Here is a 21,766-nt window from a genome sequence, read left to right on the forward strand (position 1 = left end):
TGACTCTCGGGGAAGGATTCCAGACTGTTTCCTTCTCTGTTGAGCTCCAACGCCCTTATCTCCTTTCCTGCCAGGCGGGACTCCTCACTAGTCACACAAAAGAAAACCCCACCCAAGACACACAACCCCGCACAGGCTTGAAGGAGGAGGGCTTGCGTCTGGTTCCGTTCAGGCTACCCGTTTATCAGTCAAGGGAGCAGTAAGTGTGCGTTGAGCTCATATCACATATTTGGTCCAGAAGGGGTGGAGGGGCAGGTTGAAGAGACGAGGCCATCCAAACAATGGAGCCACCTTGGAGGCTGCCTGTCAATCGATTGAGATGTTTCTTGGAGGAAGAACAACCCAGGGGAAAGGGGGCAGGCAAAGGACAATTACACAGTTCAGGGGCAATTGGGATAGAGATGGGGGGTCGTGATGGGACTAAGTAGAACAAGGGGTGGGAGACGCGAGTAAGAATAAGCAAGCACTGCACAGCCCCTCGCTCCAGCGTCTTGCAGGCATGAGTATTACTCCCCATTCACAGAATACGGGGATACAGGAATAATAACTGGAAGAGGGGAATATAGAAAACTGAAGCCCCAGGATGTCAGCTGATTCTGCAGTTTACAAGGCTTGTCGCTCTGAGAACTGAAGGTAGAGCCCAGGCCGTGCAGCTCCTAACTCTGTCCCAGGCTTGCTGTTGAGCCTCAGAAGGGCAGTCTACCCCCAGCACATTCAGACTTGCTGCTGGGCTGCGCTTCCTGGAGGCAGGGGGCTGGCCTAGTTGACCCCTCAAGTTCTCATTCCAAGCTAGCGGCTTGCCGCAGCTTCTACAGGCGAGTTGCTATGGGAACTATAACTTTGAATTTCCTGGCTCTGGGGCTGTGAAAATCACAACCTGAACCTTCCATTGATGTGGGTTTCTCGATTAATTTCCTGTTTGATTGTTTACTTTAGAGAGCGGAAAATGCCTTTGCAGGCAGCTACTTCCCTACAGCGAGACGCTTATCACACCCTCCCCCCAAAGCCAGCAAGGTCAAGTCCAGGCCTCAGATGGGCGGAGGTTGGGGGGCTGCAGAGAGCCAAGGGAAGGGGCCAGGGGAGGCCCCACTAGGAGCAGAGGGCAGCCCGGGCCGCCCTCCCCTTCCCTGCCCTCTCCTTGTGCCGCCCTGGGGGTTCCAGCCTGGTGGGCGCCGGGAGAGACTTGTGAGTTCAGAGACTGGCCCGGTGAGGGGTGTCTGCCCACTGTCCCAGGCCTCAGGCCTGGGCCCCAGCCAGCCCAAACCCCTCCCCTTGTCTCAGGGAACCATTTGATGCTGAGTCAGACGCAAAATGCAGTCATTCCTTCAGAGGGGCGTCCAGAGGGTGCTGTCAAGGGAGTGACGGTCCCAGGTGCCACCCATTGCCTCCAGGCCAGGCACTCCTGGCCAGGCTCCACCAGAGGAAGCTTGGAGAACAACTGCTTTCCCATCTGCCTCTCCTTCAACTGCTCTCCCCAGGGCCCCGCCAGCAGCCTGTTAACAGAATTCCATCCTGTTCCGGCTCCCATCCTTGGAGAGCGGTTCTCGCTGGCAAGCCCAGGTGAGGCCAGGTGAGGCCCTGCGGCAGGTACCCTGATCCGCAGTGATCACCGCCTCCCGCTGGGAGCAGGGCCGCTTCGCCACCTTCGGAGCCCTTCTCCTCACCCCACCTGCTGAGCCGCTCAGAGATGGGCAGGAGTACTTAGGCACCAGGAGGGGAGGTGGAACAGGCCAGAGGGGTACTGACTGGTCGGGTGGTGATGGAAGATGGGGTCTCCCAGCCCCTCAGTGCCCCTTCCCTTGTCTAGGCGACTATTATAAGGTACCCTCCTAATCAGGGCACTTTTGAAAGCGAAAGGAATATTACTAATTATTTGGGATGAACACGAGAAGCATCCCAGGCAAACTGGGGTGTGTGGTCACCCCACCTTTTGCTGACCTCTCGCCATTAGTCTTATTTATGTGGGACTTACTCATGGGGCAGCGGTTATGTCCTTTGACTTTGGAGGCAGACTAGACCTGGGTTCCAAAGCCTCTTTTCCATTACCCGTGCACTCGTGGGGAGTTCATTTCACTCTCCATGCCTCAGTTTCTACAGTTATACAATGAGAATAATTACAATGGTATTTAACTCAGATAAACTGGTAAAAGGATAAAATGGATTTTAAAACACGCACAAAGTTCAGAGCTTGGCATCTGGAGTCAGCATTCCAAAAAATGTAAGCCAGGTACTGACTGAGGACACGGAAGGTGTGACTCATCCCTCAGGAGACCCCTCCTGAAAGGTAAAACCTCAGGGCTACCTCGGGCATCTTGTGTTCCCCCTTTAAGAGAGATCCATGGACATCAGGGCAGTGAATATAGAAGAGGACAGACAAGGCTTCTAGAAGGAAAGGCAAGGGCATTAAAGGAGAAGCTGGAAGGTGTTGATAGCAGTCACGACCAACGTCCTTGATGTTTCAAACCCCGACGCAGGGTCCCGGGAACTCATGTCTGGAGGGACTACGTGAACAGAACTCGCCTCCTGTCCAGGCTACCGGCCAGGGCTTGGCCCCCAAGAGGAGGCATTGGAGCCATGGCCCCGTCCTCTGGCTCTGGTGTCTGCAGAAGGATTCAGTGTCTGCTCTGAGCCCCAGATTACGTTTCCACCCCCTGGGGCCAGCTGTGGGATGAAGCATTCCCCCATGTGACATTTACTGTGGCCACTTTGTACGGGCGGTTTGCAAGCTCTGCAGGAAGGAGGCTAATTATTCCCTCCAGGGCGCCTGGTCCACAGTTAGGGTGCCTGCCCGCCTGCCCGTCTTAGTTAGGAGGGCAGACAGCCAGACCACAGGGCACAAGCTTGGACTGAAGTCCAGTTCAGAACCATGAATTTCCTTGACATCTGACCATAGCTGCCACACCGGGGCTTCTTATTAGGCTAGTGGAAAAGTGACAGTTGGGGCAAATTCCCCTATCCCGGGGATGTCTGAAACGCAGGCAGTCACAGAATGACGGTAATAAGTAATGAATGTAAAACAACACTAATCTCCTAGTTGCCCAGACAGGCCGGGCAGCGTGAGCATTACACGGGTACCTATCCACAGCCGCACTCGTGCTTCCTGTCCATTTCAGGGGAGTGATAGCCTTTGTCTTATTTAAGGCTAACTCAGGCATCAGTCCTCTCCTCTCTCCCACACGCTACGCGCTCATCTCTGCCCCTGCTCAAGTCTCTCCCGCGGTACCGACCATTCCCCCGGACCCTGGGCCAGTCTCTTTTTCCTAGCATCCTACCCTTCTTCTCTTCCATAGGCAAGTTCCCTGCCCCGCCCCCAAAAAAAGAGAGACGGAGGAGGAAAGGAGAGTGAGAGACAGAGAAGGAAGAACAGAAACCCCCAAAGAAAAAGCAATGGTCAGCTCTTTCTCTCTCCACTTCCTGACCTCGCTCTGTCTCTCCAGCTCCACGTTACCCAGGCTTCCACCCACCCCTCCCTGTATGAAGTCATCGTGGCAAAGGTCGCCTGTGCTCTCCTAATCACCAAATCCAGGGGGCCCTGGTCATTGTTCATCTCACTTGACCTCTCTGAGCTTTTGACACTGTTGACCTTGTCGACAAGAAGTGACCTTGACTTCTTAGCACTCCCTTGGCTTCCATGACGTCACTTTTTCCTGCTCTGCCTACTTGCCTGACCACCCTCTTCCTCCTTTGGGGGTTCCTCCTCCTCTGCCGCCCTTACGATGTTGCTGTTTCCGGGTTTGGAGCTCTTACCATCTTCTCTTATTCCACGTCATTCCCCAGGTCACACCTGTGGCCTTGACTCACACCTGGGCACTGATAATCACAGGTGGCCAGTCTCCCACTAGTCTTCGTCCCTGATGACCCGCAAGGATGGTGGGCTTGGTATTTCTAACACTGAACTCATTCCTTTTTTCCAGAACCAACTCTTCCTGCCTTCCTAATATCGCTGGTGGCACCACAGTTTATTCCGCGGACAAGCCCCAAACCCGGGGCTTATCCACCTTCCGCATTGTCCCTTTCCTCACCTTTACTTGTGCCTCCTAAGCTATCTCCTCCCATTGTCCCTGCCCTCACTCGAGCCACCATAATTTCTCACTGGTCTCCTTGCCTCCAATTCTCCCACCACCCCACCAGCTCCAGTCTACTCTCCACATTGCAAACAGTATCATTCTACGCACCAGTTGAAATTCTTTTCGGTGGCTCTGCAGTCCTTTAGGATAAAATCCAAACCCAGTAGCATGACATCTAGAGCCCTTTAGGGTGTGGCCCCGGCCTTCTGTATCATCATATGCTCTCTCTCCCCCAGCACCGTATATTTTAGCCTCTTGAAATGCTTGTTATTCACCAGCGCACTCCATTAGTGCACCTTTTTTTTGTGCATATGCCATGTGCTGCCGCTTGGGGCACATGCCTGGCGTGTTCTTCACCGCCACCATTCCGTCCCAGGCTCCAACCCCACATACCTAGCGCAATCTCTCTGTTTTCCCCACTAGACTCTAAGTTACAAGTTTTATTCTCCTTGTTATCCGGGTACTTACACCGTGTTTAGTACATAGTAGGTGTTCCATAAATGTTGTCGAAGGATGGCTGGCTGGCTGAATGGATGGCTGGATGGTGAGTGGGTGAGAGGGTAGATGGGTAGATAGGAAGATGGGTGAAAGGATGAGTGGGTAGATGGAAGGCTGGATACATGATGTGTGGGTGGATAAAAGAATGGATGGCTAAATGGATGCATTGGTGGATGGATGCATGCATGCATGCGTAGATGGAGAGATGGTGGCCAATGCAGAAAAAGAATAGGTAAAATCAATTCAGTTTTGTGAAGGCCCGGATTGATTATCATCACCAATCAACAAAAGTAAGAATTATGGGGCTTCCCTGGTGGCGCAGTGGTTGAGAGTCCGCCTGCCGATGCAGGGGACGCGGGTTCGTGCCCCGGTCCGGGAAGATCCCACATGCCGCAGAGCGGCTGGGCCCGTGAGCCATGGCCGCTGAGCCTGCGCGTCCGGAGCCTGTGCTCCGCGACGGGAGAGGCCACAATAGTGAGAGGCCCGCGTACCGCAAAAAAAAAAAAAAAAAAAAAAAAGAATTATGAGCTCCAACCAGCAAAGTAAGAATTAGCTAATGTGGGAGAAATTAAAGTAATTCCCCAAGGAAAAGGATGCTGACCCAGGGCTTCTAAGCACTTTCTAGTTCTTCCCAGACTTGCTGTCTGTCTGGCTTGTGTAAGTAAGTCACGAACTACTGAGCCTCGGTTTCTCTGTCTTTTAAGCAGAGATAATAATGCCTGTGTCCTTTCCCTGTCTCCACAAGAGTGTCACGGGGATAAATGGGATGGTACATTACAAAGTGGGTCGAGATCTTCAGGAAAGATACATGTTTATGAAGATATACATTTAATAACAATAATAACACCTTGCATTTGAATCAAGCTTTGCACTTTTCAGAACTCTTTCACATGCATTATCTCCACTGACTCTCAAAACAATTCTAGGCAAGTATTCTCCCCATTCTCAAGTGAGGAAACTGAAGTGCAGAGTGACTAAGTGGCATGCCCGGAGTTACTCTTAGTGAATAGAAGCCAAACCTTCTGCATGTTTTGATTTTTGTTTTTTGTTTTTATTTATTTTATTTATTTATTTTTGGCTGCGTTGGGTCTTCATTGCTGCGCGTGTGGGCTTTCTCTAGTTGCAGAGAGCGGGGGCTACTCTTCGTTGAGGTGCACGCAGGCTTCAGTAGATGTGCTCGCGGGCTCTAGAGCGCAGGCGCACGGGCAGTTGCTCCGCGGCATGTGGGATCTTCCCGGACCAGGGCTCGAACCCATGTCCCCTACATTGGCAGGCGGATTTTTAACCACTGCGCCACCAGGGAAGCCCTGCTTCTGCACGTTTTTGATGACAGCCTCTTGTGGCTAGATTATCTACTTCCCTGCCTCCCTGAAGAGACCCAGATGTAATTGACCCTCTTCTTGAAGATTCAAGGTCATTATGAGGAGCTGTCCTCTAGACTCAGCTGTAGATGCCGGTCCAGGTCCACCAGAGGCACAGGGTGGAGATGCCCTGACTCGAACCTGAGGGCCCTCCTGAGATGCAGGTGGCCCTGTGCAGCTCCTCGCCCCGGCCACCATTCTAGACCACGTGCCACGCATCGGGACCATCTCCTCTGGCTCTGCCTCATTCTTCTGCCTCTCCCCATCTCTCCACCGTCAAGGCTTGTGCCCATCACTGTGGCTTCCTCAGCCCCTGGAGACCTGCACCTCCCACTCTTGCTTCTTCTTTTTCTCTCTCCTCTTCCCACTACTTCTTCCATGCTTGCAGGGTATCCTGCCACTGCCCTTCTGTAGGCCCAGCCAGCCAATCAGAGCTCTGGGTTTGTTCCCCAGCAAACCAGCCAATCACACACACTCTGAAATCTCCTCACTTTTGCTCCTTTGTTGCTGCTCCCAGCCTACCCTTGACTACCTTCAAAAGAGGGGCTCCTGCAGGTGGGGACTGGCTGAGCTTTTACTGGGGCTGCATTAGGCTGTCTGGGTTTGTTCTACCAGGGTTGGAACCAAGCTGTTGGTGAGCTGAGGTGGTTGGGGGAGCTTGGGCGGGGGGTGGCTAGAAGAAATTGTGATCTCCAGCACTCACTCCCCTCCCGCACAGGAAGACGGCCCCAGGGTCCCTCCATCAGCACCCTCTTTCCCTCCCCACAGGGTGGCATCCCAAGCAACCAGCCTGGCTGCACTGAGGGCACCCCTTGGGCGGCATGGTCCTGCCCTGGCTTCCTTCCCCCGGGGACTCCGAGGTGCTCCCACCAGGCTCCTTTCTCCCTCTGCTGTCCAGCCGCCCACAGCCTGACTCGAAGCACCTTGGCCTCTCCCCGAGGGAGGATATGAAGGGTGTGCCCACAACAAGTCTCCGGCAGAGACAATAGGACAGGAATGCATTAGCTTCCGAACAAACACTGTGTGGGCTCGCACAATTGCCTTGGATTCTCGTCCAAGAAACACATTTGGCTGTTCCAGGGTGCCTGCCCCGGCCCGCCCACACTCCTTTCTGTGCCAGAGACTTTGATGAGTGGGCTGCTCCTCCCCCACCCCCGGGGCCTTCAGCCCCCAGGTCTGCAGCCCTGTCTCCTCCATCCCTACAGCTTTTCTTCCAACGAGCGATAGCAGAGAAAGGGGACAGTCCTGTCCAGGCAGAGAATGACCTGCCCACCAAAGAGTACCTGCTGCGTGCCACTGCTTTTAAACCATTTTTAAATCGTGGTTTAAAAAAAAGCAAGCATAAGATTGACCATTTTAGCCATTTTAAAGTGGACAGTTCGGTGGCGTTAAGCACATTCACATCGTTGTGCAACCGTCACCACCATCCGTCTCCAGAACTTTTCCATCTTGCAAAACTGAAACTCTGTCCCCATTAAGCACTAACTCCCTAGTCCCTCTTCCTCAGCCCCTGACAACCACCATTCTACTTTCTGTCTCTGTGAATTTGTTCCAGGTCCTTCATATAAGTGGAATCCTACAATACTTGTCCTTTTGCAACTGGCTTATTTCACTCAGCATAAGGTCTTCAAGGTCCGTCCATGTCGCAGCATGTGATAGGATTTCCTTCCTTTTTAAGGCTGAATAACATTCCATTGTATGGATGGACCACACTTAGTTTATCCATTCATCCATCAGTGGACACTTGGGTTGCTCCCACCCCTTGCCTGTTGTGAATCATGCTGTCGTGAACACGGGTGGACAAGAATCTGTTCAAGTTGCCACTACTTTTTGAGAGTTGCTTGGAGTTAAATGAAGCATTGTCTCCAGAAGACCCCAAATAGAACACGCATAAACAACAGAGTTGGCCCCCTCAGTGTACCAGCAGGGATTCATTTGTCCAGAAACTACCTGTGTTTTAGGAAAGCAAGCCATGAAGAAATGGAACACAAAACAGGTAAGTTTTGGCCAAGACAGAAAAGAGTGGAAAGGTCTTGCCCTTGGACACTGCCCACAAAGAGCGAGACAAGGACGGATCCCTGAGAAGCCGTTGATCACCCAGAGGCACTGGAGCCTCTCAGAGTGACACTGACAGGGGTCCTGGGGAGGGAACCCCGTAGCGTGTGTCAAGTGCTCCCCCGGGGTAAGGCCAGCGGCCTCTCATTCCACCACACAGAGCAGCAGGGTGGGACTTCCCAGCTGTGATGATGGGGGCTGAGGGGACGTCCTCTCTGCAGCCCTTCAGCTCTAAGGCTCCAAGGGTCCGCCCTCAAAAGCTGGCAATGGACAGGCCGAGATAGCGTTTGGGGGAGAGTAGGACGTGGTCTGCAGCACCCATTCCCCTCCCGAACTCTGCATCCCAGCAACTGCAAAGGAAAAGTACAGTGAAAGCCTGTCAGTCCTCCCCCACTTCCTTGAGAAAACCCAGCAGGCCGTTTGCGAGAGGGCCTATCACTCGATGTGATTCTTGGCTTAACACAGACTTTCCCAAACAACCAGTGAAAGATAAGGTGGGAGGAGAGGCTCTGGGGTGAGAGCCTGCCCACAGCCCTGCTTGAGAGTCCCCACCCTGAGTCTGTCCCCCCAGAGCCCAGAGCCCCCCAGGGAGGGAGCAGGCCTGCGGGGGTTTGGGTGTGCAGAAGGGAGGAGGTAGTCCAGTCACTGAGATGTGGAAAAGGAAGGAAGAACGGGAAGCCCTGGACCGGCTCTGCGGTTCTGAACCGTCACCGGGGAGCAGACGGAGGGCAGACGGGCCTCGGGCCATAGAAGGAAAGAGGAGACACCTGCTCATCTGGGCAAAGTGCTGGCAGAAGCATGAGGCTCCACGAGGCTGTCCACGCAGTGCGGGCAGAAGTCGGAGGGCCACTTGGAGGGAGAAACAGTCACATTTCAGAGCATCTAGTACTTGTCCGGCCCCGGCTGTTCATAGAATTTCCCATCATGTTACCTCCCATGTCCCGAAGCCCCAGGACCCCTAAGAAGCTGGTCTCAGAACGGAACATGATCCCAGGTTCATCTCAATTTCCCATGGCAGTCATTACTAGCACCTACTATGTGTCAGCCAACATGCTAGGTGCACCCAGAGCAGGACCCCTTTCTTCCTTCCCATAAGCTCCCAGTTCTGCCTGCTCCCCTCGTCCCCAAATGGCTGCCACCACCCACTCTGTCTCTGGGAGTTCCCTTCCCACCAGATACCCCACTTTCACCCTTTCTTGTGATTTCTACCAGCAATTTTTATTTTAAGGTTTCTCTTCCTGCTAAGCACTATGGGAAATCTATTCAGGAACAAAGTTACCATCAGAAAGAAGTCCCAGCAAACCTCATAGAGTTCTCTTAATATTTGTCCTTATGTTCCGTGCAGAGTCAGTGGGGCTACGCCCACCTTCCCCCCGAGACAGTCAGGGCCCTCCAAGTCCTGGAACCAGCCCCCTCCCAGAGCAGGCTGGGTTGGATGCTGGAACCAACCCGTGGTCCAGTACCCATGACTCGGTATGCCTGCTGCAAGGTGAGTCACCTCCCCCCAGCTTTTTCCAGAACCTGCTTCCAGGGTTTTCTAGATGAGAGAGGTCCTTCCTAGTGTGACCCCCAGAATTCCCCCAGACACTGACTCAGTGGAAGCTTCCCTTGGCTCCCCTTGAGGGGCTGCAGCCCTGCGGGGCAAGAAAACTCCAGAAGCAGACGCCGGCATGGGGAGGAGGGTGGGCAGCTGTGTGCTGCAGAGTATTCCTCTGTGCAAATGTATCCTCATAATTTAACCAGTCCCCTTGTTGGTAGCCATTCAAGCTATTTGCAAAAGTGCAGCAAAAACCTTATATCCATGTCATGGTGCATATGTGGGCAGTGGGGGGCACGTGTGGAATAAATTCCTGGAAGTAGTATCGCCGCTCAGAGGGTTTGTACACTTGTAGTGTTGATAGCTATCACCAAATTGCCGTTTAGAGAGTCACACCAACTTCTGTTTCCACACACGCTGTACGTTTGCAGACACACTGATGATAATTTTGTGCCGTGTCTGCTCTGACGGGAGAAGCCTGTGGGGTGGAGGTATCCAAGTCCCGCTCACTGTCGCCTTTTCAGGCGCATGCGCTGGGGTGAGTTGCCCTGGGGCTGCGGCTCAAGGTTAGTCCCTCCTCAGTCGCAGACCCTCCCAGCTGGGTGGGTTTTCTCCCTGCTACTCAAGGCACATTTGTTAGCAAATACTTCCAGGTGCTCACTCTGTGCCAGGCACGGTGCCAGGTTTCGGGAAGAGAATGGACCAAACAGGCCTTGCCCTCCTGGAGCTTGCCTTCCCCTGGGGGAGACAGCAGACAAACAAATAGATCGTATGTCAGGGGTGAGAGATGCTGTGGAGAGAAGTAAGCCAGGAGGTGAACGGCGGGATCACTTACACGCAGGCCGGTCAGGGAATCCCTGGTGGATGAGGTGATGTTCGGGCAGAGCCCTGAGTAAACTGAGGAAGGAAGGTCTGCAGATAGGTGGTGGCTGAGAATTCCTGGCTGACAAGAGCACAAAGGCCCAGAGTCAGAAGTGTGTCATTGGGCAGAGCATGCCCACCAATGGCCGTCAACGCCTGTCACTGCATGGCCGACACTGTTACCTTCCCCGGGTTGTCCCTTGCTCTCCACCAGCTCATCTTTTGAGCAGCCTGAGACCTACCTCTGGTCCTTCATCCCCAAATGATTTCTTTTTCGGTGTGTCTACTGTGGGATCAGTTAATGCCCAGCCCTGCCGAGGTACGAAGAGGAAGGAGGTCTGGTCTCTGAGAGCATCTCTGGGCAGAGCAGCCCACACTGATCTGGCCCCTGGACTCATTTGACATTTAATACATGCCTCGTCAGCCCCCCGATGTGACTGCCTGCGGCTTCTGCTGGGGGAGACCCTGGGCAATGTGACAGGAGAAGGGGGAAGTTAAGGAGGGTGTGTGGAATTTGGATTTCGAGTCTGCAGCGAGAACAGTCCCCGGGGCTGTGTGTGATTTCACCCTCCTTGAACGCGTCATGCCCAGATCAGAAACCTTGACTCCAGTTCTCGGTTAGTGGACAAGGAAGCTGACCCTAAAAATGCCTTCCTCTTGTGCTCTCTCCTTACCCTCCGCCCTTCCTTTAAAACAAAAAACAAAAACAATGCATAAATCATATCGACCCACATTTATCGAATCCCTACTGTTGCCAGGAGCTGTGCTAGGTGTTAAAGGGCAGCAGAGATGAACGTCACACTGCCCTGCTTTCAGGAGGCCACAGTTCACACTGGAAGATGTCTTGCCACTTGTGTGGAATGCTGAGCGGTGGGAAAGCCAGGGGGTGCTCGGGAGTGAGAAGCAGGGGCAGGCACCATGGGCTGGAGTGATCCAGAAGTCTCCAAGGAAAGCTGGAAAGTGACCTGGGAAAAAATGGGGAAAAAGGCAGAAAATAACAAATATTGGTGATGCTGTGGAAAAATGAGAACCCTAGGCACTGCTGGAGGGAATGAAAAATGGCACAGCCACTGTAGAAAACAGTTTATCAGGTCCTCAAACAGCTAAACGTGGAGTTACCACATGACCCAGCAATTCCACTCCTAGGTGCGTACCCAAGAGATGAAAACCCATGTCCACACAAAAACTCGTACACAAGTGTTCATAGCTGCCTTGTTCACGACAGCCAAAAAGTGGAGACAGCCCACATGTCTATCAACTGATGAGTGGATAAACAAAACGTGGTGTGTCCATACAGTGGAATATCTTCCAACCCCAATAAGGAATGAAGAACTGACACAGGCTACAACATGGATGAACTTTAAAAACATTATAAGTGGAAGAAGCCATTCACAAAAAAATCACGTGTTATATGATTCCGTTGTATAAAATGTCCAGAATAGGTAAATCTATAGAGATTAAGGAATTAGGGGTTGTCAGGGAGTGGCGGGGGAAAGGGGACTGACCGCTAATGGGTACAGGTTTCTTTTGGGAGCCATGAAAGTATTCTAGAGTTAGTAGTGATGGTCGCACAACCTTGTGAATCTAAAAGTCACTGAATTGTATGCTTAAAAATGGTGAACGTGATGTTACGTGAGTTATGTCTCAATTTAGAGAGAGAGGGAGAGAGACTGAATGAATGAAATGCAGCACATAGAGGAAAGCCCGGACGGCGGGGGGGTGGCCAGTTCCCGTGCTGAGCCTCCCGGCCGTGGCCTTGGTCAGGAAGCAATTCCAGCCTCTGGAACAGTCTGCATGGCTTTGCAGGCTCACATTGCTGGGCCGGTGGAGAAGACTGCTGTGATTTCTGCAAGTCCTCCTATAGCCAGGGCCCAGGAGCACATGAGACCATGGCTGAGCCCCTCTCACTAATCAGGAAATCTACGCGAATTTCATTTTTGCTGACCAGCTGCTCATAGCTGATGATCCCAGCATGCTTGCCGCTGCCTTCAAACCCACCTGTAGCCTTGCTCTGCCGTGGCCTCTAGTCAAGCCCTCTGACCTGGCCGGGATGCCCACGCTCCGTGACTACGGCGGTCCTCTAGCTGCTTAGATCCCGTCAGAGAAATCACTGCTTCCTGGGGCAGTGCCCCTGCTGCCCTCCGTCCTTTGTGGGCTCCCTCTCTGGCCCGCCCCTGGGAGATGCTTGTTCTGGGCTGCAGGGGGCTGAGAGCAGTGCACCCACCCTAAGCGGAATTCTCTGCCGCTCTCTTCCAGCTCTTGCAATCTCAGGATGTGAAGGAAGATGCCGTCCTGTGTTGCTCAATGGAGGTAAGCAGCGTGGCTTAGACACCTCCCACCTCAGACCCTGTGCGTCCCTCTCGCCTTAACAGTTATGGGGGCTCAAGGACCACTGGAGGCATCCACGGGTCCAGGGCAAGGGCGTGTCGAGCGGGGCTGGTGGCGGACGGCTTCCTGAGTGGATGTGGACTTCTGCTGGAGGAGAGGGAACTGCCGGCTCTCTGGCGGGAAGGATGGAGTGCTAGCATCGTTCACTCTCCCTCTGCCCCCAAGACCACCTCCTCCTCGGCCAGGTGCACCACATAAATGACTTAGGAGATTTTAGGTGATGCCCTGCCCCCACATATCTCCTTTGGCTTCAGTCGTGTGGGGTTTGGGGGGAGGTGCTGAGGCTTGAACCCCCAGGTTGGCACTGTCCACTTCCAAGCAGCCCCCATGGGAGGTCCCACTCCTGTTCCCAAGGTGTGGCCTCTGCTCTCCGGGATCTTCCTTCAGACACTTGGCTTTGGCCCAGTTACAGGGACAAAGCTGTGCCTTCAGAAAACAGTCCAAGGGGAATCCCCTGGCAGTCCAGTGGTTGGGACTCCGCGCTTCCTCTGCTGAGGACACAGGTTCGATCCCTGGTCGAGGAACTAAGATCCTGCAAGCCGCACGGCGTGGCCAAAAAAAAAGAAAGAAAGAAAACAGCCCAGGGATATTCAGAGTGGAGCGTGGTGAGGAGAGGAGCTTCCAGGGCCCACACCCAGGGCACGCTGGGGCTCCAGGCAGGGGAGATAGGAGGGGAGGAGAAAGCATGGTCCCTGCCTCCAGACAGCTTGTGGTCTGGCTAGAGATAGAGACCTCTGTCACATGCACAGAGTAGATGGGACGGTGTAGAGAATAAATATGGGTACAGAGCATGCATCCCTGAGGAGTTAGGAGAGAGGTCCGAGTGCGCCAGAAAGGTCAGGGAAGGTTTCGTGAAGAAGGCAGAGCCTTGAAAAAGCAGGTGGGCTGAGGCTGGAGGTGGGGCAGAGATGGGGACTTAGATTATAGGGAGAGGAGCTGCACGGGCTGCCGGCCGAGGGTGCGCTGATCCAGAGGATCGGGGCTCCTTCTTCCTAAGGGGGCTTTTCGAGATGACCAGGGGCCTCTCTTGGGGGCAGGCCCTCTGGCTGGCCTTCCGCCCCAGTTCATATTTCTCTCCTCCCCTTCGTGTCACAGGTGTGGGCAGGGGTCAGTTCTGGGGGTATGTAGGTGCGATTGGGGGCAGGAGAGAAGGAAAGAGAGAAACAGGAGACCTCATCCCTGCTCTCGGGTTCCACACGGACACATGCAGGTAATAATGACCAAGTTCGTTTCCAGAGAGACATCCCAGCAAGTGAAAATTGACACGGTGCCACCTGGTCACTCTTGAAGGAAGCAGGTCACACGGCCATTGAGGTTGTGGGCGATAGTCAAAGAAGGCTTCCTGTAGGAGGGGAGGCAAGTGGATGAAGGGAGAAGCAGCGTGTTCCTGGTGAGGACTCTTGGCAGCCCTGGGCAGCAGGCAATATTCTGACCCCTCTTATTCCTCCAGCAGATTGCGTATTAAATGTGGGCTCTCGCATTGGCTGTGTCCACCCTCCACACTCTCCATCCTTCTGCCCTGTGGCATAGAGGCCTGGGCCTGCGCCTTCCTAGGATAATCCAGCTATTTCCCGTTCCTGCCCCCAGCACCCCTAACCAAGGTGGGTCAGGAGCCCTTTCAGGGCCCAGCTCACGTCCTAACCCCACTTCTCTGCCTGCAGCTGCAGAGCACAGGCCGACTGCTGGAGGAGCAGCTGCCCGAGATGATGGCAGAGCTCCTGGCCAGCGCCCGCGACAAGATGCTGTGCCCCTCGGAGTCGATGCTGACCCGGTCCCTGCTGCTGGAGGTCATCGAGCTCCACGCCAACAGCTGGAACCCTCTGACACCCCCCATCACGCAGTACTACAACAGAACCATCCAGAAACTGACAGCCTGACAGCCAGGGGGCCTGGCGGGTGGCCCGAGGGCAGCTGGGGCCCTGGTGCACAGAGCCAGATGGACAGGCGGGAGGACAGGGGTGGCCCTGCCGGCAGAAAGAAATGGGGAGGAAGGCAAGCAGAGCCGGCAGCCAGTATGGAGCCAGACGGGGAAGGGACCACAGCCCTAGGAGGAGCGCCCCCCACCCGAGCCCCCCAGCCCGAGCATGCGGCAGCTCACACCAGTAAGGGGAGCATGTTTCTTCCTCACGGTGGCCCGGCCTCCCCCCCTCACTTCCACTCCTCCCCACCCCCTCCCATGCAACATGTCCCCAGCAGGGCTGTGTGCAAGGGGTTCATCTCTGTGACTCCTCAGAGGCCTTGGCAGCCTGCACGCAGGGTACAGCTTGGGTCAGAAAGGACCTCAGAAGGCTGAAAAAGTGGGTCGGAGACGGGCTTGCATTGTTCCCGCATGCTGTCGGCCGCAGTCGCCAACTGGCAGCAGGCGACGTGTAGCAGATGTCCGGGAGTACAAAGGCAGGCACGGTCCCCACCAGCCGCCCGCAATTGACGGCCTTTGTCCTCACGGCCGAGCGGGGGGACAGAGGCGTCTCCTCTAACCTTCATGCTCCACCCTCCCCACTTCCAGCCTTCTCCCTTCAGCCCCCAAGCTGCAGGCCCAGGGGGCCGGGGGCGGGCCTGGGGCCTGGAGGAGAGATGGAGTTTTTCCTTCTACTTGCACTCTTTTGTTTCATTGTGTTTTATTTTTTCAAAAGTCAGCTGCTTTGAAGTCTCCTCTCTCAACGCAAAGGGCCCGCAATGTGATCACACAGTCAGCACCGCGAGGACCCCCTGATGAGAGGGAGATCAAACCCGGCCCCCTCTGGAAGGATTCTAGCCACAGACAGCTTGCCAGTAGCCAATTAGGGTAACTGGAAACTTCTGCCCCTGCAGGGGAACCCGCTGGAACCCTGTGCCCCTCAGGCCCCGGCTTCCAGTACCTCTGTTCTCTCTTTTTCCAGCTTCCTCCCTCAAAGGGCTGATACTGTCGCTGCTGGGAAAGCATTAAACCCGTCCTGCCCCGGGGCCTTATAGTGAACCGGGCTCAGAACGAGGCTGGCGAATTAAAACCAAAACGCCCGGTGATGCTTCCCCGCTCCACACACAGGTCTTGTCCCAAGCTCTCACTGGAGGGAGAATGGGGGGGGCCCGCAGGGCTCCCCAGGGCTAGCTAAACAGGCTGTGCCAGTGCCCTAGCCCATAGCCACGGTCTTTGCCCCGGGAGGGCTGTGGCACTGCAGCCCCAGGGCTGTCGGGAAGGGGTGAATTCACTGAGTCGTGGGGACCATCAGGGGACCCAGCAAGCCATTAGCTTTCCAGGCTGGGAACAAGTCTGGGGGTTCTTGGAGGGGCCAAGTCCTGGGAGCAGCTCCTTCTCTGATGGCTAGAAAGGAGGATGCGTGTTGGGCCCTGGGAGGCTGGCTTCGGGTTGTCACTGGCGTCCACACAGCCCATCTCCTGGTCCGGAGCCCACGCTTTGATGAGCCCCTGCAAAGCAACCTCAGAGCCCAGCAGCTCCCTCACTTGCTCCTTGGTTGAGGCCAGTGCTTCTCTGGGTCACCTTGGAGGCCCACTGGTTGCCTGGTCCGGTCAGGCTGGAGGAAATCCCCTTTGTTGAGTCTCGGAGAGGAGGCAGGTGGTGTGGGGAGCAGCTTCCTCCGTACTTCCTGGCTTTCCCCACCAGCTGCCACCTGCCTGCAGTCCCCAGAAAGAGCCTGTTGGGGACAAGGCATGGGGGCCCGGTTTATCTGGAGTGGGTCGGTCACCTCTGCCAAGGAGCCCGCGCTGGCCCTGGCCTCCGCCTTCGCCCTCCCGGCCCCTTCCTCCCAAGCTTCTCCTCACTGCCTTTCCTCCTCAGCCTACACCTTTGGCTCAGCCTGGGACCCAGGGACCCCAGAGGCCCCACAGGAGGCCTTGAGAGAAGAGCCGGGTTGATGTTAGGATGCTCAGAGAGGGCACCAGGGAAATCACGGTCCCGAGGAGTCGGCAGCCGAGGCCGGGCAAGCAGCCACGCCCTGGCAGCCCTCAGAGAGCCGCACCTGGGCTGAAATGGGCCCTGCTTCCCTCCAGTGGTGTGTGTGTGTGTGTGTGTGTGTGTGTGTGTGCGCGCGCGCGCGCGCGGGCATGCACAAGCACGTCTACTGAGAATGAAGCAGGGCCCTGGAAGAAGAGAGAGGGCCTGCGAGTGAGGTCGAAAGTTGAGGAGGCAGGGGAGTGGGTCTCCCACCCCTACCTTGGGCTCAGAGAGCAAGCTTTATGAAGGGGCCCCAGATACCACGGACTCAGGGGGCTGACGTCCCCTGGAAAGCCAAGCGAGTAGCGTGTCGGGCACTGTGAGCTTAATGCCCTTCCTCCTAACAGCCTTCCTTGGTGGTCTTGCCTCACGGCCAACCCCTCCTTGACTGTTAGGACCAGAGTGGGAAGAAGTGAGGTATAAATATGTAAACATATATAAATATATTTTTAATTACGTGTCGCGTCACCGTGGCTCCAGACATATGGTTTGCCTAGTATATTCCACTGCTTGAAAGCGCTTCCTAGCCTATCCGAATAACAATTTAAGCTGTTTTTCTAAATGTGGGTTGCTGCTACTTCTTCAGACATGGAAGGAAAACATTAAAAAAAAAATTTTTTTTAAGGAAATAAGGGTAAAGCCTAAAATCTGAGACACTGAGGCAGCTTCCCACGAGAGACTACTCAGACAGGAACTGGGGGGCAGAGGCGGGCGCCCCCAGACCTCCCCCCGCTCTCCAGGCCAGATCTCCCCTGCTGAGTGAGGGAGGCCATATCCAAGTTGACCTCTGAATGTATTTGATGGGAGGTTAAACTGGATATTGCGTTTCTAATGCTTGCATGGCTCTCCCTCCTCGCCTGTGGCTTCCTTGGCACAGAGGAGGCAAAGTCCAGCCGTCTGATGCGGGTCCTGTCTCGGTCTCTCGCCCGACAGTCAAGACGAGGTAGTCATTGTTTTCCTCTCAGGCAGCCGGCCTGTTCCTGCTCCCATGGCCTTGTGGCTTTGCCTAAGCTCTGGGACCGCAGCCCCAAGAAGGCCCCCAGCCTCCCCTGCACAAGGCGGGACCCCACCATCCTCCACAAGAGTCTGCACCCCCCCAAACCCACTTTCGTCTGCTCGTCCTTCCTTAACCAGTCTGTACACCTTTAAAGTTTGGGGATCGTCCTGTCCATCCATGTAAATGTAAATGTTGGCCGAGTCGGTATTTATTCTAATTTTTATTTTATTTTATTTTCTCTGAGGGAGGGGGAGGGGGGTGTGGGAAACGTACCACTGATCACGCCCTGGGCAGCTGCAGGGGCGGGGGCCCAGACAGCCAGGCCGCCGCAAAAGCAGCCCCACGGGGCTGCCCAGACGCCAAGCCCCAGTCTCTTATCTGGCATCAGAAGCCGGCCAGTGTTCCTCGTCCAACAGACTGTCCGGCCTGCCCATGGAGTCCTGTCCCTCAGCTGCCGGCACTCTGTTGGGAAACCTCAGGCTGAGCCTTTGAGGCTGCAGATCAGAGAAATGGCAACTTTCCTCTGCTCGGGACACTTGCACAGAAGGGCTGCCCGCTTCGCCTGAGCCAGCTGGGAGCCTGGTGACGGGTCCTACCTCCCCGGAGCAGGGGCCTGGGGCTTCCCGCCAAAGCTGCAGCAGAACCCTGCTCATGCGACCACCTTCCCTCGGTATGTCCTGCTTTCCAGCTGAACCCAAACTACAAGTGGGTTTAAAAAATAAACCACACCAAAAACAAAAATGCCCTGCATCTGTGTTCTTTGTGTGTTTGGCAAAGGAAATCTCTCCCAAAGGCTTTTGTGCCTCAGCAGGTGCTGGCAGAGGCCTCAGAGGAGCCCCTACCCAGGTGATGAGCTAGTGAGAAGATTCCCCACCGTTGGGCCACTGTGGGGAGGGGGCGCCTGGGGGCTGGGGAGGGTTGGGGAGGCGTGGTCCAGGATACCATGGGTGAAGGAGACATATACCCCCTTCCTCCCAAGCTTGGGAACTGTGGCCTATCCGAGGTGGGAAGATCAAGCCAGTCCTGCACAAAATCACTTTTCCGCTAAAGATTTAGTTTGCTACGTGCTTCACCACTCCACTCCCCAAACCTACCCCTCCCATGAAAAAGTCACTGTGACATCTGGCAATGACCCGTTTTAAAAAGACTGAGACTTGGACCTAGCCTAACAGCCTCTAAAAGTCAGCAGCAAGTGGCTATCCTGTCCCCGAGTCAAATCAGTCTTTCATCAAAGGGTCCCAAATCCCTTCCATGGCAAGACACTGGGGACGCTGCCTCCTGGTAACAGGTCCCCCTTGGGGATTCTTTCTGGCTGGAACTTGCCAGGCTTTCAGTTCCTCAGAGTGGCAACCAGAACATCCCCACCCTTCGTACTTCCCTGGTCTGGCCAAGATGGTGGCCAGGCCAGCCCAGGAGCCTGGGGAGGGTCTGCAGAGACTGGTCCCTGCCCATTACTGAGTCACATGACAATGTGTGGTGCTAGCCAGAAGTACACAGGTTGGTAGAGGGAGATAACTTTTTTAATTTTTGGTCTCGTGCCGCGTGGCATGCAGAATCTTAATTCCCTGACCAGGAATTGAACCCGTGCCCCCTGCAGTGGAAGCACGGAGTCTTAACCACTGGACCACCGGGGAAGTCCCGAGGAAGATAGCTTTTTAATTAAACAATTGACCTTTGTCAGCCCGAAGTTTTTTACAAAAATACAGAGGGGTAGGAACAGAAAGTGAGGTCAAAATGAAAGGTGTTAGAAGGTGGGGAAGAGGGTAGGGAAGGAGAAATCTTACCGTACACTGTTCACCAAAAAGAAGAGATTTTTCTGGGTGATTTAGTTCTGATTTCAGAAAGTTCTAAATTACTGAAAATTAGGAAACAAATACTCCAAATAATAAATGTTTCAATTCTGCATTTCACCGCCATCTCTGCTGATACGTGTTATCTGTCGTGCTGAGGGTGGGTTACCTTTGCATTGGGGTCTATAGGAGGGAGGGACGGGAAGACTGTTTTGGATGAATAAACTAGAACACGCACACACACGACTTGTAAGGTAGTACCAAGGCAAAGACAGCAGAAGAAGCAAGGATTGAGATGGTAGAAGGGGAAGAAGTGGTTATACTTTAATATTAAAGGTCTCTCATCCCCACGGTTCTTTTCAGGGCCCTCCATACACTGTCTCAGTTGGTTCAGTGATCTAGGCGGATGAGCATTTTTGATTCCCATTTTACAGATGAGAAAACAAAGGCCCAGAGAGGTGACACGACTGACCCAGAGCCCAAGGCCGATCAGTGGAAGAGTCAGAGGCCAGAGTGAGAGCCAGGTGCCCCCTTCCCGCAGCCCAGAAAGCGACTCTGTCGTCAGCAGCCTCTGCTCTGACTGCCGTGAGCAGCACCCCAGGGAGCCAGCCAGTCCCACCAGCCAGACAGGAGCAGCCAGCTGCCCACTGAGACCACCATGGGCAGGCTACATGGTCCTCCTTCCATATCCGTGGAAAGGAGGAGCATGGTGAAATACCCCAAATCAAAGGATTGCAGAGGGGTGGGGAGGAAAAGGAGTCACATGGCAAAGTTTGGTGCTATTCTATAAAAGGATTCGTTGTGACATCTTACAAGCTGTCTGGTTGGACTCCCTCCAGGCCAGGGGTCCTCAAGGTGGGTGGGAGGTGAGGGAGACCCTCCTGGGGGGCATATCCAGGGGTGGGGTCAACATCCAAATTGCCTGGGAAAGTTTTCAAACTACATGTTAAAAAAGGACACACACATAAACCAACGTTTTCAGAATTCTGGCGTTAGGGAGCCACTCTTCTTACCGGTGGGCACACGGTTGAGGCCGCCACCCACCACTCCAGGAACACAGCACGTGATGAGCAGAGAGGTCAGTCCCAGGAATGTGAATCGGTACAGCCACTATGGAGAACAGTATGGAGGTTCCTTAAAAACTACAAATAAGGCTTCCCTGGTGGCGCAGTGGTTGGGAGTCCGCCTGCCGATGCAGGGGGCGTGGATTCGTGGCCCGGTCCGGGAGGATCCCACGTGCCGCGGAGCAGCTGGGCCCGTGGGCCGTGGCCACTGGGCCTGCGCGTCCGGAGCCTGTGCTCCGCAGAGGGAGAGGCCACAGCAGTGAGGGGCCCGCGTACCACAAAAAAATAAATAAATAAATAAACTACAAATAGAACTACCATATGACCCAGCAATCCCACTACTGGGCATATACCCTGAGAAAACCATAATTCAAAAAGAGTCATCGGGGCTTCCCTGGTGGCGCAGTGGTTGAGAGTCCACTGGCGATGCAGGGGACACAGGTTCGTGCCCCGATCCGGGTAGATCCCACATGTCGCGGAGCAGCTGGGCCTGTGAGCCATGGCCGCTGGACCTGCATGTCCGGGGCCTGTGCTCTGCAACGGGAGAGGCCACAACAGTGAGAGGTCCGTATACCGCAAAAAAAAAAAAAAAAAAAAAGAGTCATGTACCAAAATGTTCACTGCAGCTCTATTTACAATAGCCTGGAGATGGAAACAACCTAAGTGTCCATCATCGGATGAATGGATAAAGAAGATGTGGCACATATATACAATGGAATATTACTCAGCCATAAAAAGAAACGAAATTGAGCTATTTGTAATGAGGTGGATAGACCTAGAGTCTGTCATACAGAGTGAAAAGTCAGAAAGAGAAAGACAAATACTGTATGCTAACACATATATATGGAATTTAAGAAAAAAAAAATGTCATGAAGAACCTAGGGGTAAGACGGGAATAAAGACACAGTCCTACTAGAGAATGGACTTGAGGATATGGGGAGGGCGAAGGGTAAGCTGTGACAAAGCGAGAGAGAGGCATGGACATATATACACTACCAAACGTAAAATAGATAGCTAGTGGGAAGCAGCCGCATAGCACAGGGAGATCAGCTCGGTGCTTTGTGACCACCTAGAGGGGTGGGATAGGGAGGGTGGGAGGGAAGGAGATGCAAGAGGGAAGAGATATGGGAACATATGTATATGTATAACTGATTCACTTTGTTATAAAGCAGAAACTAACACACCATTGTAAAGCAATTATACTCCAATAAAGATGT

The 21,766-nt window shown here is 54.2% G+C and overlaps 1 protein-coding gene across 5 annotated transcripts in view; it reads left to right on the top strand.

Moving 5' to 3' along the window:
- The window catches only part of CTIF (cap binding complex dependent translation initiation factor), a 307,707-nt gene extending 289,228 nt beyond the window's left edge, over positions 1 to 18,479 (top strand). For all 5 annotated transcript variants that reach the window (XM_089895159.1, XM_022584518.2, XM_022584521.2 and 2 more), the window contains 2 exons: positions 12,636 to 12,689; positions 14,429 to 18,479. In XM_089895159.1, coding sequence (XP_089751285.1) covers positions 12,636 to 12,689; positions 14,429 to 14,644 — 270 coding nt within the window. In that variant the 3' untranslated portion in view covers positions 14,645 to 18,479. The remainder of the gene's footprint in view (positions 1 to 12,635; positions 12,690 to 14,428) is intronic.
- Positions 18,480 to 21,766: the final 3,287 nt, after the last annotated feature.

This window comes from Delphinapterus leucas, chromosome 14, assembly GCF_059928025.1.
Source record: "Delphinapterus leucas isolate spDelLeu-1000000601 "Yukka" chromosome 14, BTC_Dleu_Yukka2, whole genome shotgun sequence".
NCBI lineage: Eukaryota > Metazoa > Chordata > Mammalia > Artiodactyla > Monodontidae > Delphinapterus > Delphinapterus leucas.